Source organism: Miniopterus natalensis, chromosome 3 (assembly GCF_054644295.1).
Source record: "Miniopterus natalensis isolate mMinNat1 chromosome 3, mMinNat1.hap1, whole genome shotgun sequence".
In the NCBI taxonomy this organism is placed as follows: Eukaryota; Metazoa; Chordata; class Mammalia; order Chiroptera; family Miniopteridae; genus Miniopterus; species Miniopterus natalensis.
Window position 1 is genome coordinate 23,501,567 of NC_142083.1, and position 18,729 is coordinate 23,520,295.

The 18,729-nt window shown below is 40.6% G+C and overlaps 1 protein-coding gene across 4 annotated transcripts in view; it reads left to right on the top strand.

Annotated features, from left to right (window-relative positions):
• Positions 1–18,729, top strand: part of SEMA5A (semaphorin 5A) — a 362,632-nt gene that overhangs the window by 171,318 nt on the left and 172,585 nt on the right. For all 4 annotated transcript variants that reach the window (XM_087815351.1, XM_016217317.2, XM_087815350.1 and 1 more), the window contains exon 4: positions 8,860–8,959. In XM_087815351.1, coding sequence (XP_087671477.1) covers positions 8,860–8,959 — 100 coding nt within the window. The remainder of the gene's footprint in view (positions 1–8,859; positions 8,960–18,729) is intronic.

Below are 18,729 nucleotides of genomic sequence, written 5' to 3' on the forward strand. Positions count from 1 at the left end.
GCGTTTAAGGCAGCACAGCCCTGGCACCAGCTTCGTAGCCTGGAGGGCAAAGCTGGTCGTAGCCCAGGAGTTTTGGGGTCTTGGCCTATGAACTTGTATAATCTTTTAAGGAAAGTCTGTCTCGATGGATGGATAAGTAGAAATTGCTCCTTGTGTGAGTTCTCCAGCAGTAAATACCAGCCACTGATTAGCTTGGTTCTTACCCTGGAGTTACCGGGAATGATTGCTCCATGCGGTCTAATGAAACAGGAGGTTTCCAGGATCTTAAAAGTTACAGACAAAGGGAAGGCAGTGCCAGCCGGCCAGGAGGAGTTTGAACCTAGCTTACTGACAGCTTTCCAGAAGTTTCTTTTACACCTTGTCAGGTGTGTCTCAGGTAACCTTGGACAACTCAGAATTTCTGAGTTGGGCTGGAGTAGCCTGAAACCCACCTAATATGGACATTTAGATTTGGAGATTGAACAAGTGTTTCTAGCATGGCCAGAAATTCACAAAAGCAAGTGAAAACTTGGGGAAATAGTGGAAATCATGAATCCTACTCTTATATGTGTGTGTGTGTGTGTGTGTGTGTGTGTGTGTGTGTGTGTTCATATAGATTTCAGAGAGAGGAAGGGAGAGGGAGAGAGAGATAGAACCATCAATGATGAAAGTCAATGATCAGCTGCCTCCTACATGCCCCAGACTGGGAATTGAACCACGATCTCCTGGATCGTAGGTCGATGCTCAACCACTGAGCCATGCCGGCCGGGTGAGTATCCCACTCTTGATTCAGAATGGGAGTCCATATCAACTGGTCATGGATGGTTGTTGATTCCAATGAAATTTTGTTTCCTAAACAAAATTCCCTTAAAATACATGCTTGGGAAATATATCAAACACATTTATTTAGTTCTGTATTATCCTGCAATAATCTTAACTTTGAAAAAACGATATGCCCGAAAGTCACAAGAATCCCTTGTCTGAGTGAAGGCTGCCCCCAGCCTGCCCCAGCTGACCTTTATCTAACCTCAGCTTCCCATGCAGGCTTGTTGCTCCTGCCCCTTCTGGAGTAGTGTAAGCATTCTTTCCTATAATTTAACAGATTTGTGGCTATTATTTTGTGCTTATTTATATTCTGAATATATAGCATCCTGTGTTTCCAGGCTGTAAAACAGCTTAAAATGAGACTTGTGGTTTTCAAATTATGTTTGAGTTGAGAAGACCCAGATCAGGAACTCCAAGTGAAGTGAACTCTCACAGATTTGGTTTCTTAGAAATCCAGCAGGCAGGCTGTCCAAGCGGAAGCGTGAACTTCAGAAGAACCAATTCCAGAGCCCAGGTATTCTGCAGAACTTGCAGGATGTGGGTTTTTCCACGTGAAGAATGGATGAAGTGTGTTCCATGTGACTGCAAAGAGAATATGAAGGGACCTGACAGAACACCTGACTCAGAGCAGATGTGCCACTAAAGACAGAAGGATGTGGAAAGGCACTGTTCGCAAGTTAAAAGACTCGTTTAATGTGTCATGTTCACAAATAAAAATGCCAGTGAAAGATGCTCTATGCGTCCTTGATATGTCGTGTCCTCTTTCCTTTTACTGATATAAAAACATTCTAATTTTTTTAATTGGTTATTATTGAATAATTTTATTTGAAAGAAAGAGTCACATCACTGGAACATTTTGATCATTTCCTGTAGCAAGATTTTGAGACCATTTTCTGACTCCACTGTAGTCTTTAGTGCGTGTTTTATATATGCAAAATTTATATATGTAATATCTTGATATACACTTATGCAAATACACATGTATACAAGCATATATACATATATGAATGAACATACTGATGACTGTATTTAGACATATCTATGTGTAACTATATACACATCTGAATCTAGATATGAATATATGTAATATATATATATACATATATCTATTTACCTGCGCATGTGTATATGTGAATAAACATATATACATAGATTCATACATACATATGTGAATATATTGTACCTAAATATACATACAGATATTTTAGTCCCTTAAAATACTACATTTAGAGAGTTGTATGTGCTCTGGTGGAGGCCACCCCGTGGCCTTCTCACTTAGTCGTGCTGGGAGGGGGAACATACAAAGTCACAGGACAGATTTTCCACTGTGCCTCTCATTGGCACATGGCTTTAGGAGGTTGTGTAAATTCTCTGCCCTCAGCTTTATCAACTGTAAAATCCAGGGGGTCGATTGCGGGATGGCCAGTGTCATGTCCTGCTGCAACTACTTTGATTCTGCTAAGTCCTAGATAAGAGTTATAGTGAAAATAATTGAGCTCAAGCATGTGGAGGAACAAAGCTGGTTTGATATTTTTCAGCCTTTCCACAAAGCTAAAGTTAGGCAGAGTGTGTTTGCTTGTTTCTAAGTGAGCTGATGTACCCAGGACCTATCTTAGAAAAAACATGATGAAGGAGATAAATTCTCCCCCGTTGGGATCTTCTTCCTCTGGATGCCTCGTTGGGTGTGGTGGGCCCTGGTTTCCGTCTGCTTTGCTCTGGGACCTTTCTTTTTCTAGCCGTCCCTGCCCAGTGGGCAAATTGGACTGTCCTTTCCTGTCCCCGTCTGAAAAACACCACCAATTTCCTTCTTTCCAATTTTGCTCTCTTTTGGTGGGTGGCAACTACTCTTTTCAATAAATTATTCCATGCTGCTATATTACTAGGTGCTAAGGATTAATGTATTTCCTACATTCCTTGGAACATTGATTTTAAATTTGGAACTTATGGGAATATTTCCTTCGTCCTGTCCTGGGTTTGAATTCCAGCTTATCTGCTTACCACGTATGTTACATTTGGCAAGGTATATAACTTGTAAAAACCTCAGGGTTTTTAACTTTTATTTTTTATTTCTACAAGCAAGATGATAGATCTGGCTTTATAGGATTATGGACCTTAAACAAAATAGGAAATTGTTAACATGTAAAAATATCTAACCAGTTCCTAAAACTAAGTCAACACTGAAAATATAGACAGTAAGAAAAAAGTGATTAAGACACATTGGTTATCCTGATTTATCTTTGTTTTACAAGCATCAGTGTTTGTGAATGTGCATATTTCCTCTCTGATGAAGTGTTTTGCCTTAGCCTGTCACTCACAAACACAGAGCTTTGGGACTGTTGATGTAAGAAATGCCAAAACCTGTAGAAAAAATTGTATAAGATTTTATTTGAGCCAAAGTCACAACAATTGCCAGGAAGCAAGATCTCAAATCCTGCATAAAAGAAGTTTTGCAGCTTCTTTTATGCATTTGAAATTAAGGAGGGAACGGAAGGAAGATTCCATGGAGGTGGGAGAAACAAGGCGGGGATTGGGGTACAGGGATGTTAACAAGATTACGTGCTCTCTCGAGGGTGGGTGCACTTATTTCAGAGGCGTGTTAACCTAGATGCCCAGAAACAATGGGCAGCGCTTGACTTGCTGGGAGTTTCTGTGGGCGGGACAGGCCTGGAAAAGCAGTAGGCAGGCGGCAGTGCAGTAAACCACACAGTCCTGCCGGGCTGTCTCCTTCTGGTGGCCTCTGAAAATGCCTCTCCTTTGTTTTCCTATCATCTTCTTAGCTCAGAGAGCATTGGCCGAATGGTTTATGTAGTGCACTGAAGCCGAAAATGAAGCCCGTAGAAGGGAGGTGCAGGGCAGCTTTAAAGAGTAATTGGTATCTTTGAGATTGGACGGTTCCTTTCACCACCTGGGGAAAGGGCAGGCAAGGAGAATTTCCAGAATGCCCCCCAGAGCACACCCTGCATTGCTCCTCCTGCCCCCCGGGCCCCGGCACAAGTGCCCTTCTGGAGGAATGAGGGCCCTGCTCGTGCATTTGCAGAGCAGTGTCCTGCCCGCCCAGGTCACCGCTGGTGGCTTACACTGCTTAGCAGTCCAGCCAATGCTCCTCTCCTTCTCATTCCCCCTTTTCACTCCAAAATGTTCTTCACGCCAATACAGCAGATCGGCGGTGATACTGACATTTTCTTCCCCCTTACTCACATAAAGACCCTTAGATCATAAAGCCTTACACGGGAAAATGGTGAATGCTTTTTCTTATAGAGTTTAACAGACTTGTAGATTATGGTTATTAATAATAACAGTAAAAACAATTAATGTTGCATTTACAGGTCGACAGAGTAGCTGTCTGTGGGAAACTCCGCCTTCTGATACTGTATCGTACTTTCTCTGGTCCTTAGTTCAAAACCCAGTGGGTGGCAATTTTTAATTCACAGTATAGATCAGTGAAAATAAACTCACTTTCCAATTGAAGAAGGCATAGATTTTTCTTTTTCCCTGTTACTTTTAAAATGTGTTGCATAGGGAGGTACATTTTTTATTTACTGCAGTGTAAGAGTGTAGCATAGTGGCTAAAAACACCAGCTCCGAAACGAGGAGCTGAATTTTACTAGCTGTTGACCGCGGCAAGACTTGGTTTCCTCACCTATAATCGGGTGGGTGTGAGAAATGCAGGAATTAAAATGTGTAAAGTACGTGGAATAGCATCGAGCAGATGGCATGCACTGGTTTACGTGTTAGCTGTTTTTGTTAGCTGCTTTACCAATAATCATGTTGTCAACTTTATGATTATCTCCATGAACGGTGTTAAATCAAAATATAATTTCATGAGAATTGGAAAGAATAAGCTTTGATTTGCACTTATATTTTTTATATTTTATTGCTGCCTGTACTTCTGTGGCTTTCCCCGCCATCCCCAGACCCCTCTTAGTTTAACCTGTGACTCAGTTTCCAATATAGGTTTCAAGTTTCCCAAAGAAGTTTTGTCACCCTGCTTTTTGGATTCCTTAATTGACTGAAGTTTGAAGGAAAAAGAATGAAACTCAGGCTACTCAGAGCCACCCTGACTCCACCAGAGGTTTTCCCGCCCAGTGTTTGCCCACAAATCAGCCGGGCCCCAGACGATCAGCCCAGCCTGTGCGGAGCCATCCGTCTGATTTTTGGAACGACTGTCAGGTTTTGGACAGGTGCCCTTCTTTATCAGCACAACCTCCTGTGATGCTTACTTATCAGCCTCTGAAAGGTTTTCTTGACTTATAATCATCATTACCTTGGATATCTGTAGAGTGCTTTTTTTTTTTTTTTTAAGTAGCAACTTTATTCCTTTTCTTTTTTTTTTGAGGTGGGGGTGACTATTTTGAACCTGTTAAGCTAGTCTCTAGTTTATATATGCCAATTACTTGGGCCACATTTATTAATACTGGATATATGTATATAAAAGTAATTTTCCTATAGCTGTGACACTAGGTTCTTTTAAAAATTGAATCAGTATACTTTTGATAGATGTTGCTAAGCAATCATGTTGGTGCCCATATAAAAGTAAGAGAAGGCAATATGAATCATCGCAGCTTGTTTTGCAATAGAAAATCATTGCCAGAGGCATTGCATCTTTCTTTTAAAATAAGTTTTTATTGACTTTTTTTTTTTTTTAGAGAGAGAGAGGAGTGGAGAGGGAGAGAGAGAAAAACACTGTTGGGTTGCCTGCCGTACGCACCCCTACCGGGGGATTAAACCCGCAACCTGGATGTGAGCCCTGACTGGGAAACAAACGGGATCTTTTGGTGCATGGGCTGATGCTCAACCCACTGAGCCACACGGCCAGGGCTGCCAGAGGCCATATTTCAACAATCATGTTTGTGTAATGAATGGATTGGCTAGGGTGGTTACTATCAGATATTCAAAATTAGCTACAAAATATTCAATTCAAATATATAGGTTTTATGTTACTATTTAATTTCCAAACAGTTAAGTTCCGTTTCACCATGTGGTTCTTTCAGTAAGATCAGAAGAGAGGGATAGGAGGAAAAGGTGAGCCCATTATTTGGAGGAAATGAGCAGGTATTAGGAAAGTCAATGTTACTGCCTGGCTGGCGTGGCTCAGTGGTTGAGCATCGACTTACCGTCCAGGAGATTGCGGTTCAATTCCAGGTCAGGGCACATGCCTTGGTTTCGGGCTCAATCCCCAGTCAGGAGTGTGTAGGAGGCAGCCGATCAATGGCTCTCTCATCGTTGATGTTATTGATAATTACATGTCCCTAACCCACCACATTCTGTGTATTGTTCCCTAAGCTCCTCACTTTTCCTGACCTTTCTTTGGCCCCTGATGAGCTTATTCAGCACCACCTGCCCTGGTACTCTCTCCTCTCCTTACTCTGTACTCTCCTAGCTCTTCTTTTGAGCCGATAACTATTCATTTTCTGATTCCTTAGAAAGCAGGATCGATAAATCTTCATCCTACTATTGAACCTGGTTATTGTGGTGGTGAATTCTACTGATAGCTCTTCTGACGTTGAGCTTTTCCGAGCCATCCGTGTTTTTCTGAATTACGCCTTTCCCATATGAAAGTGTGTGTATGTGTGTGTGTACACGTATGACATACTAATCCAGTTATCCTTAAGAGTGTTTTACCCGTGTTCTTAAATGAGATGGCCTCAAATTTTTCTTCCTCATCATGTGTTTGTCTAGCCTGAGTATCAAGATTATGAAGATCATAATAGCCTCAAAGCTGCAGGAAGAGAAGCTTTACCTCTTGGTCTATTCTCTGAAATAATTTGTGTAAAATTAGGACTATATGCCTCTTAAGGAGTTGGTGAAACTTAATGTGTAAAACCGAGCCTGCAGCCCTTTCTGATCTACTGTGCCTGGGAGTTTCTTATGTATTTTGTTTGGGTGTTAGAAACTCTAATAACAAAAGAGTGTAATGAAACAGTATTTTAAATGTGCTTTTTTTGTTCCTTTTAATGAGGCGGGTGCACATATTCTTATAGGCGTAGGGGAAGGGGCTTTGTGGAGGACCAGAGAGGTGACTTAGGGAAGGGAGGAGGTTGGACTGAAACCAAGTCGCAGGGAGCCGACCGATCCTCGGGAAGAGGGTAGAGCACGGCGATTCTGATCTCGTAGGGAAAGGGGAAGCGGTGGGCGCCGATGCAGCTGTATTTGCAGTGAGACACATGGGCTGATCCGGGAACTTCGTCCGAAAGCCCTCCTGGGATCCAGTAAGGCAGAAAGAAGGCCCTGTGACATGCAAAGCTGAGCTGGGCAGACCCTGTGGAGGATGCATCCCGAAATCAAAAGGGGAGAACCTATGCAGATCATCCACCTCAGATCTAGAGTCAACCATAAAAATACACAGCTTTAGTGGGGAAGCTACTTAGCGATTTAAATAAGGACGGTTGAACCGCATTGACACAACTATGTACTGTTGATTCATTTCTCCCTCTCCGCATGACTCCTCTTATTAGCTTAGTGTTTTAGGAAGTAGTTTGACTGTTGCTCAGGGCAGGTTTTAAAACCTGAAATATGTGTCTTCATCCTGGGTTTTGTCGGTCACTCTCTTTCAATTCTTTTAAATGGAAAGAGAAATGCATGGGAAACAGGTTAAATCTTTCCCTTGGTTTTACCTAAGCCCCAAACCCTCTCTCTTTTCTATGTTTGAATACTTCCTGTAACAGTATAAACACCCGTAAACACCTGTATTTATAGATACTGTGTTTAAAGAAGATACTAGTGCTAGTTCCCTATCTGAATTAATAAAATCCTGGAAGGAACTGTTTATTAATAGCTTTTTATAGCTCCCGTGCCTTTTATATACTTTCCTATAAATAAGTATTTTGTTTCAATCGACTTGCTTATAAATGAAGAAATTTATATAAAGTACTAAAAAAAAATCAAGATACTATACACATGAAAAATTTAAAAACCAAATACCGATCTCTACATAGCTCAACCTTGGTTTCCTTTAAATTTTCAGGTTGTCATTTTTTTCTTCAATAACCGATAGTAGAGAAATACCATGTTGTTGTACAAGCTTGAAAATAATCCACTTCATTTGCATCAACAAGGGCATTGTTACAGGACGTGTTACAGGACATGGGTATATTTCCGCATAGATCTACTTTAGCATCTGCTTTTCTTGAAAGAGATTTTTCCTGCCCTGCACATTTTTTCCTTGAACCAGTAATTTCGTTGATTTGATAGTTATGTGCCTATTTAATCAGTGTGATATCACTCAATGTTTAATCCGAGAAAAAGAGACACTCAGATAACATGGTTAACTGTGAAGGCTGATGACCAAGTATGGCACAAATGGCAGGTGAATCGAATATTTTTTCAGTGTCAGAAATGAGCTAATGAAATTTACAAAAATGGCTCAGGAAGCACCATTCGAGGCCTCTTCAAATCCTGTCATTTTATAAGAATAGGACTCTAGGCTGGAAACCCTTTAATAGGATGTATTAGTGCTTGTAAATAAAAGCCAAAAACCTGTCTCTAAAGAGTAACTGTTCCCTGATTTCCCTTAGAAAAAAATGCAAATGAGGCCAGAAGTAACTGTGGATATCTTATCTAGGAAAGACACGTCTAATCAAGGGGCCCAAACAGGAACGCGGAGGGTGGGATGTGGAATGGCACGTCCTCCCTGAAAGGAGGCAGATGGTGCTCTTGCGTTTGTCTGTGTTCCTATGGAGAGCTTTTGCGATTTTGCCAAGTCTTTGGCTCTTTCCTGTCAAGTTGCACAGGAAATGGTCTTTTCTGTGAATACCGTGTTATTTTCTGCCCAGCACAGAGTCAATGGGAAAATGCACATCTGGTTCGTAAATCACAACCACGCATCCACGCCCTGCTCGCTCTTTATTGGGTGGCCGTCCACGTGCTTTACACATTCTCTTTGTGGATTATGTGACATCCTGATGGAAACCTTCAGTGGCCCCTCAACAGTCACATCGGGGAACCTGTACATCCTTTCTGAAATGTAATGTTTGCTACCTGAAGTGCACTCTCTGTGGTCCCCAAAAGAAAAATCATTCATTTTTATCTTTTCATTTATTTATTTTTCCTATTTAGAAATTGGCCCCTGGTTACGGGAGTTCAGAGCGGAGAATGCTGTGGATTTCTCGCAGTTAACATTTGACCCAGGACAGAAAGAACTTGTTGTAGGAGCAAGGTGAGAGATCTTACGTTTTGCCACCACAGATATGTTCGGACTTCATTTTATGTCTGTGCAGTTACACATGGGCTGCTCTGCCACAGTTGACAAGTGCTAAGTAATGATTCTTCCAAGTATGAAGTACAGTGTGAGTGTCATGCAGTAGACTACAAATGGTAGGACCACACAGCAAGCGTTCATTGGGCCCTCCCCGTGTGCCAGGAACTGTTCTAACCTGAATTCACTCACTTTTTCCTCCCAGGAATCCTGAGAGGTAGGTATTGTCAACATCCCTACTGTAGCGATAAGGAAATTGAGGCAGAAAGTGGATAAATACATTGCCCCGGGAAACATTTATTATGTCTAATAAAATATGGACCCAGGTTTCAGAGCCAGGTAGTTAGACTCCAGAAACCTTCTTAACTTCTCACTAGATTCCTCAGTAAAATTCTGGAGATCAACAGACCATATTGTCCATTCTGGCTCATGTCACCTTTCTTTGTGACCATGATTAGGCCATTTTCCAGCCAACTGAGAATTCAAGGAAGTTGTTACTATTTATATCTCTTAAGATGCACAAGTTCCTGTTTCTAGGTCAACATTTGACATTTCAGTTTGACACTGAAGCCACCGGAACACAGTCAGCACAGATCTTGTTTCCCCGTCATATTTACCATGACTTCCTTAGAAAATGTGCATAATTCCTGCACTCAAATCATCTCCCCTGTCAGTGTATTTTGAGGATGATGTATAAAAAACACACTACGTCCGTCCCTTAGGGCTCACTTAGTGTGCTTTTTCTTACTTCAGCCCATTGGGAATACATGGCGGATTTCTGATGCTAATTTCCATTTAAATTCCATCACTGGAAATCTGGGCTGTTTATTGCAGGGATTGTTATTGGTTAACTGGCCTTTAGATTTTCTCTTCCTTCTTCATACTATGGCCAATGTCATCTTTTTAAGTATCCCCTTACAGTAGCTCCCATTGCATAAATGCTGGCTCTTTGATGTGGTCCACCACACCCAATGCCTTGTGGGCCCACATCTCTTACACTCACCTTTTTTCATTCTCACATAGTCCAGGCATGTGATATTATTTATGTTCCCCGCAAAGTAAAAAGTTCTCTTTCTTGCCTCTGGTATTTGGTTACTGGAGTATTAGCTACCCACCCAGCCCACCCAAAGTTATCTGCTTGATGAACTTGTAGTAAGGATCTGGCCCAAGGCTCCTCCATTTGGCCTGAGCTGGTGCATTCCCTGGTCTATGTGGTCTTCTTAGAATTTCTGTTAGATGAGACCTGTCATCTGCCTTCATTAGTTCACTTAATGTATTATTTCTTGTCCAGTTTCCTCCAGCACCCATGATCAGATAGTGACTTACCAAATGGTGGAGCCATTTTTTCTCTAGAATATAGCAGTTTCTCCTGGTAAAAGCTCAGAGATGTCCGTTGTTTCAGTGTATATATTTCCAGGATTTGATTTGTATGTGCGCCCCTCTGCACCTGAAGGGAACTTAAGGGAAAGGGGTTAGGGGTCGTAGCGGGTTTATTCCAGACACCTACGTTTAGGAAAGGACAAAAGGGAGTGGCAGTCTCTGTACCCCAAAGCCAACCCTTTGGAAGGTGACCCCTTTCCCTTAGCCAAGGTGGAAACATGCCCCCTACTGGGACGGCGCGTGCAAATATCACCCCCACTAGTGTAGCTGGCTCACAATCCCTCATGGAACTCTAAAGAACTTTGGAAAAGTTCTTGTGAGTTTCACTCAAAAGACTCTCCAATGTTTCTGGAGGTTGAACAGGCAGCACCCCACGTGCACATACACTTTGTCGGTGGTTGGCATTTGGTCGATGACACACGGTCTCCTAGTGAATGTGAAAAGCCACTGAGCAAAATGGGACTTAGATATCTCATGGTCCCTCTTGGCTAGAGGCCGTGTCTGAGAATTCTTCCCAGGGGACACCCATCCCTGAAAGTCTCCATCCTAGTGGCCCTGGACGTTTCCATCCCAGCATCCCTACAGATCTCCATCCCAATGTTCCTGGAGGTCTACCTCCTAGCATCCTTGGAATTTTCCATTTCAGTGTTTCTGGAAATCTCCATCTGCCTCATCTCACCACAGTCCCAGCCCAGCCAGGCCAGGAGGGATTGGACTAGCCATTGAGTCAACCTAGCATGTTATATGGCATGGTGACCAAGAGCAGTGGGATCTGCACACTTAGCACATAAAAGTCCAGGATACACAGTTAAATTTGAATTTCAGATAAGCAATCCTAGGACATGGGCTATATTTTCTAATCTCATACGGTGCATGGTGCTTTGTAGACTCTTGGTAAGTAAAAGAAAGGATAGACTGGACTTGCTTAGGAGCGTGACCTTGAGCCCATTTCAGAGTCTAATTTTTTCATCTTTAAATTTGATGTAATTATTTCTATTCCTTTCAGCTGTTGTGAGGATTAAATGAAATAATCCATGAAAAGTGATTGTCACAGTAATAGGCACCTAGTAAGCACGAAGCGCTAGGGAGCTCTGCGGATATCTATGGGTTTTGGCATGCATGTGCATATGTATTTTGGCAGATATCACTGAGTAAGAATAGGAATTTTACCTAGAAAACTTGGTGCGATTAGGCTCAGAATGTTTTGGAGGGAGTGTGAGCCAATTATAAAACTTTAAAAATAGCCCAACCCTCAGATTCCTGTTTGGGAGGGCTTGACCCACCAAAAGAAGTTTAGATAGCAGGTGTATATTCTACAGATCTGTAAAGGTTTAAATATATGCTTGGTAGAAAAATACAATGAGAGTAGGTTTTTGTTTTGTTTGTTTTTTTTCATAGTTGCACTAGGCATTGTAAAATTGTTTATTGGATGGTTTCACTTTATACCAGCGACACTTTATCTTCTGAAATGGAATTCAGTTCAAGATTCTTTGTGCTCTTTGCCAAAGGAACCTCATTGTTGCTGCAAAAGAAAAACCTTTCCACAGGGGATTTGGGTTGGGTAACGCCAGAAGGTCCTTGCATCTGAATTCATATATTTTCTGGAAGGACCCCTAAATCTACCATTTCTAAGGATCACATTATCTTTCATAATATTTTTTTAAAAAAATATATCTTTATTGATTTCAGAGAGAGGAAAGGAGAGGGAGAGAGGGAGATAGAAACATCAATGATGAGAGAGTCATTGATCGAGCCCACAACCCGGGCATATGCCCTGACCGGGAATCGAACCCCAATCGCCTGGATCCTAGGTTGATGCTCAACCACTGAGCCACACCTGGCCGGGCTTTCATAATATTTTAAAAGCATTCACATTCATATCCTGTTTGCCCAAGCCTCTTTAAAAATTAATAATTTTGGTGTTTTTAATGATGAGACTCAAGCATTTTTATTCTAGAAAATATGGAAAATACAGTAAACCATAAAGAATAAACACAATTTCAGAAATAATCACAGTTAACCTTTTTAGTTATTTCCATGAAGTATTTGATTTCTATTGGTTTATGTTATTGTGATAATATTTTATGACTGATTTTGATATTTTTTAATCCAAAAACCTACTAAAAGCAGCTCCCAGGATATATAGACAAAAAGAACAATTCCTTAATGAAAGGATATGTTGTGGTTAAGAGCTATTTGAATAGATAATTATGAAAATAAATGATAGTACAAAACTGACACAAGTGTAAATTTCCTGCACTTAGAATTTAACACCAGATGCAAGGGAGTGTGTTTACATTTTAATTCTCCAAATGAATCTTATGATCTTTCATGTTTCAGGTCCATTGTAAGGATGGCAGGAGATTCGGTGGGGCATTTAAATATTATTCCAAATGGGGACTAACTTGGTTCACACACAGAGCAGGGTGTTTACAAATCAGCCATGTTTTTATAAAGCGTAAGGCCATATAGCAGTAATGAAAAGAGTGTGTCATCAGCGATAATAGGGGTTGATTTCAGCTTTTTTTGTTTGTTTTTTGACCTTTGAGTTATTATGTTCCTATAACTTTATTTCTGATTATTTTCATTATCTCTGACAAGGTCAGTGTCATATAAACATATAAATTGAAGGGCATACTCACCTGTAACTCTCACACATGGAAGCCCTTACACCCAATACTTGGGTCAGGTAATCATCATAATTGATGACAAGTATAACGATTTTTGTCACTGGAAATTTTAAATTTTAATTCTATTAAAATTGCATCACAAAATGGGAGCATTATACGGATATCAAGAGAAAGGGCAATGGGGATGCCCGAGTCTCCTTGCACACTGGCCTGATGTGAGTACCAGCCCACCGTGCGCCTTGCATGGAACTTGCCGTTATAATCAATGAATTATTTCCATTTATTGGGGGATATTTCTGTACATGTGTTCATACAAATAGTATAGATTTATTATCAGCATGTTTCTTACCAAAAACTAGAAGTAAAACCCAAGTGCTTCCAAGGCAGAGCTTGATATTTCTAACAGTTACAACAAGCTTGTTTTGAAAAATTTTATTGTATTATTTTGAATCAGTGTTTTGTTCATGGTTTGAATCTACAAAACTAAAGATAAAAAGGAAAGATAAATTACTTCTGTTGTGCTGGGACTGTATTTGCTTTAAGTATTCAAAGAGTTTATTCCCATAAGAACGCATGGAATGAATGGGCAGGCTTCTATTTAATTCAAATGAGTTCCTTTATTCAAAATGACTTTGTCACTGGTTCTAAACAAAGGACGCTAAATTTTAGATTCATATAAGTCATTTTTTAAAAAGTGATACAATTCTCTCCTTTTGGTGGATATAATTCCTCTACTCATTTTAAAGTTTTAACTTAGAACTAATTTGTTGGAAGCAGCATGCAATTAAAAGGAAACTGGAGATTTTTATGAGATTTCTGCCTCTAGTAGCCACAGCTTCTGTTTCCAAGGGCTATATTTTAGTCAAGTTTGTACATTAAAGGTAACTCCTGCTGAATGGAATGAAATCAGCAATTAGGAGTGAATCCAAAAAAGCAGCAGAACCCCATTGTGCAAAGAAATCCCAGGTAATGGTGATGTTTATATTGTATTTACATTAATTACAACTTAGGAGAAGCAGCTGGTGATGAAGAGACAGGCGTGCTCTTCATTCCTGCTCTGCTTTTCCACCCCAGCCACCTGGAACTGCTTTTAACCTGTATTTCACGGTTTAGCTACTCCTCTCTAGCCTTCCCTTCTCCATGTTGGCCCCAGGCGTGTGTTTTTCTCTTAAGATTCTCTCTATGTATCTTTCCCCTCCTTCCACTGGCTCTCCCCCTTCTTCCAATAGGCCTATTTGATTAATTCCCTGAATCTATGTTAAAAAGTCCGCTCTTTGTCTGCTGCCTTGTGCAGTATTTGCCACGCAGTGTACCTAAGTATCACCAGGGGCGTTCACTCAATGTTCAGCTTTCTCTGCTCCCCACTCCCTTCCCCTCTGATTCAGTGGCTGGAAGGGGGTCCTGGAGTGTGAGCTTTTAACAAACAGGTGGTCTACAGACACTCTTGCGGGAAAGACTTCTAACCATGTGTTCCCTTCACTGTTGTGAAAAAATCATCTCTTTCCTTTGTTCCCTGCTGGAGCTGGAGAGTGCATAAGCCTAGCTGTGTAGTTATTTAGTTAAAAATATATGCAGTTTTCCGTTTTCCAAATTACATGAATAAGCCAGCATAGGAGTGTGATAAAAATGAACCAGCCTCTTTACTTTGAGTGTGTGTATACGATGCAATATTTGAGTGTTGAGACCTTTTCTCCTCGTGGGTCCCACGTGGCGCCCATCAAAATTTATTAGTTCATTTGTTGCTCTTTCATTCATCAAATATTTATTGAGCCTACTTTCTGTCAGGAAGCATCTTAGGCATTGGGAAAACAAAGATGAAGACTTTATAGCCTAGTGCAAGGGCTGGCAAGCTAAGGCCCAAGTCTTTGTAAGTAAGGTTTATTGGAACACAGCCACACCCATTTATATGTATCTTACCTATGGCTGCTTTAGAGCTTTTGCTGCAGAGATAACTACTTACAACTGAGTCCACAAAAGGGAAGTCTTTGCTATTGGACCCTTAACGAAAAAGTTTGCTGACTCCTGGACTAGTGGGGTAGGTCAACACAAGAAATTAAATTCTCTCAGGGAGGTCTAAGTTAAGGGCTCTGGAAACATCAAGAGTAAAGGAGCATGATGGTCCTTGGGGGTGAGAAGGGTACACGGAGAAGGTGCTGTACCCATTGGGCCTTGAGGATGAATTAGGAGTCTGCCAGAAGGACCACAACACAGGGAAAGACCCAGATCATGATGAGGCATGACTGGACCTGTTGGTAGCTGAGAGAGAACTTCCAGTAGGTGAGGCCAGAGCTTTAGGTGAGGGCAGGTTATGGAGGAGGTTGGATTTAACCCTCTAGACCCGTAATTCCAATTCCAGTGGTCACGAGAGTTTTCTGAGAGGCCCTTCGAGAAAGCAGATGCCCAGGCTTCTCTTCACATCACTCAGATTAGACTTTTTGGAATTAATGTTGGAATCTCTCAGTGATCTGCTGGCCTGGCAAATTTGGGAACCTCTCCCAGAGTAATCTGTTACTCGGGAGATATCTAAGTCTACCTATTAACTAGCTCAGATTTGCATTAGAAAGATACTTTGCCATATTGTGTGCAGAGTGCCCTGGAGTTTGGAGACTTTTGGAGGTAAGGATAGCAGTTGGGGGCTGTGGATCAGGTGACAGTAGAGACAACTTAAACTTAGTGATAGTGGAAATGGAGAGAAGTCAGATTTGAGACCTAGTTCAGTGCTGGGTTTGACAGTGATTGATAGTGAATAGAATGGGGTGGCTCAGGGCAAGGGCCAAAGGTCAGATTTGAGAGCAAGATTTGGGAGTGTGGCTTGTGATGGCATTAGCTGAGGTTGATCACGTGGGGAATGAGTTGTAATTCTTTGATTATTTGAAGAAACATTTAAAAAAAACACAAAACCCTCAGATTTTTCTAACTCTGAAGATAACCCAGAAAAATAATTGTATATGGAGATAATTTGAGCAGTGAATATTTCTAGGAAAACAGAAGTTAAAAGAATCATAGGACAATTCCCTTGGTATTTTGTTTTAAAATGAAAAGTGACCTCTATTAACTGAAAAATGGAAAGGAACAAAATACCCAGTGGACATACAAAAAACAAAAGTCACCAGTTAAATTTAGAGCAATAAGTCATCACCTGTAATCCTCAAAGCACTTAGAGATTTGCAAATAACATTTAGAGCGTAGTAAAATTTAAATTATCAGTGTGATTAACAGTATTGATTAATAACTATGTCACTAAATTTGCTCATGGGAAAATGTTTTTCTGATTTTATATCTCTGAAATTTGCTAACAGCATTGGTCTTAATTTTAGCATGCCACTAAAAATCCATCTTTGTTTTTCATTCTAATTGCCAAATACCAAGAGGCTATCCATGTACTTCTGTGACTTTTAATCTTGGTATTGAAATGGACCAGGGTGCTGTTGAGACTGTTTGATCGTGATTTTGATGCATTCTTTGAAACTTATTTCTAATAACCAGGACTTATAAAGGGCTTGAAATAGGCTTTTAGAGAATGAAATAAAGAATGAAATAAGCCAATAAAATTCTGGGATAGTGATTACCAAACACATATGGTAACAGCAACAACAATGAAATCAAAATTATTTAAAAAAATTTATAGTCCAAAGTACATATATTTATTACTTTTGAGGAGAGTACGAAAAAGTTGGACAAAGGAGGTAGCTCATAACATGAGTATATTATACATCTGTCTCCATATTTAAAAGTATATTAGTAAAGGAAAAAAAAAAATTCAGCATTCAAAGCCATGATCTAAATGGGATCCAACTACTTAAACATTGTGCTATATATTTGGAATAGATTGGTAATTTTAAAATTTAATCAAGCTCCCCCAAACTTGTGGAAAATGTACATGAGCGAGGTAATTTTGGAAACGTCATAACCACCACAAAAATAAAGGCTTCTGGAAGGTGTTTTGAGTCAACCAGCGTAACGAAAATCTTAGAAATAGCAATGATAGCTAGGTGGGTGAACTATATAGGATGGTTGCATGAGGAAATTAAATCTCATGTTTCTTAAAGCTATGGATATGATTGACATAATAAATATTTACATTTAAGCAATTCATTTTTTAAGCAATTATTATAAAAATTGTTTTTGTGTTTTAAAGGATATAGCTGCTACTTTTCCTTAGCTGCAAAGTCACAGGCTTATATTATAATCTTCAAGTCTGTCAGTGCCATTGAAAATTTGGGCGTCATGCAGGATGTCACTGTTTTAAGCTCTGTGCCAGTGGATATGGGTAACAGTTAGAATGGAATCTGGAGCAGAAAGAAATCATGAGGGGATGAGGCTGGCGCAGGTCCAGGTGAGGCTAGCTTTTCGCTGCTGTCAGCTCTCAGATTTACCCCAGCGGTCACAGGTTTCATACAGTGTGTGTTTTGTCTTCAGACTGTTTCATGATCAACCATGGTCTAAACTTTGACATAAGTTTTTCTCATCATTGCTTAAAACATTTTCTTACAGATTTACTCGCTTTCTGTCTCCATTCTCCTTTTGTGCAAAATGCACGTCCGTGTTCCTTATTTGGTATTCTCCCTGTCCTCAAGAAAGCCTCTCACCTACCTGTTCAGTAAGAACTTGGAATTTCATCTTTGATTTTATAGCTATATTCATCAGAGACCAATCGAGTTATTCTAAGAGAATGTCATTTTAAAACACCTGTGTCTTTCATAATTAATGGAGGTCAGAGTTAAGTTTTATAGTGTCTCTAGATAAAATGAGTCATTTAGTTAATATGCTCATGATGGCTCAACCTTTTCTTTAATGCCAGCTGAATTTTATTACTTTGCACGAGGACACAGATGAACTTCGACTATTAAGGCCCATACTGCTCCCTCAGAGAATATCTTGTTGTGCTTAGTGATTTGCTGCTAATAGGCCACTGGGGGATGTGATGGGACACAGGAATGAGTTATTATTCAGTCCTGCAGTCAATAAGAAATAAACCCCAGTGAAGAGGGAGGCAGTGCACTCAGATGCCTAGTGAGTGAGGGATGTAGGGGCTTCCAAGCTGTCACCTGGTGTCTGCTAAATTTAATGGCTCTGTGATTTGAGTTTCTCAGGCTATTGGGCCTGTGTATTACCCATATATTAGCACTCCTAAACGTAATACGGTAATTACATGTGAATGGGCAATGTCAAATTTTATTCCAGAACATTGGCAAAAGTAGGTCCATACCTAGGGGAGAAAAGCTCATATTTTTATTTACCGCAGCCATTAAAGTGAACCTTTATAGCCCAGTAAACACTTGCTTTGTACTTCCATAATGAGAGGGGGAAATGGAAATGGAGAGCAGCTCCCCTAAGCTGTACAACGATACACTCCGAGAATCTAATCTCTGAACCTCGTGCACCACTGCCTGTCTCCCTAAAGAATGCTAATATTCCTCCTCGCTCCCTGGTTGCATCTAGGGGTGTTATGAAGATTAATGAGACCACTTAAACGCTTTGGGTTGCTCAGAGCATTGCCCTGCTAGAGAAACTGACCCTGTGTGAAACATTTGGTTAGCATTCCCTGTTGGCGGGGAGCCAGGCGCAGTACTCCCTCACGCTGGAAAGGTTGGTAGCCTCTCTTGTGAACCTCACATATATGATTTTCCTTCCTCTGTGAGCTCACAACTGCAAGATAAAGAGGTTGCCTCTTCTGTAATGCCCTGGAGAACTGCCACTTGCAGGGGACCATAGATCTTA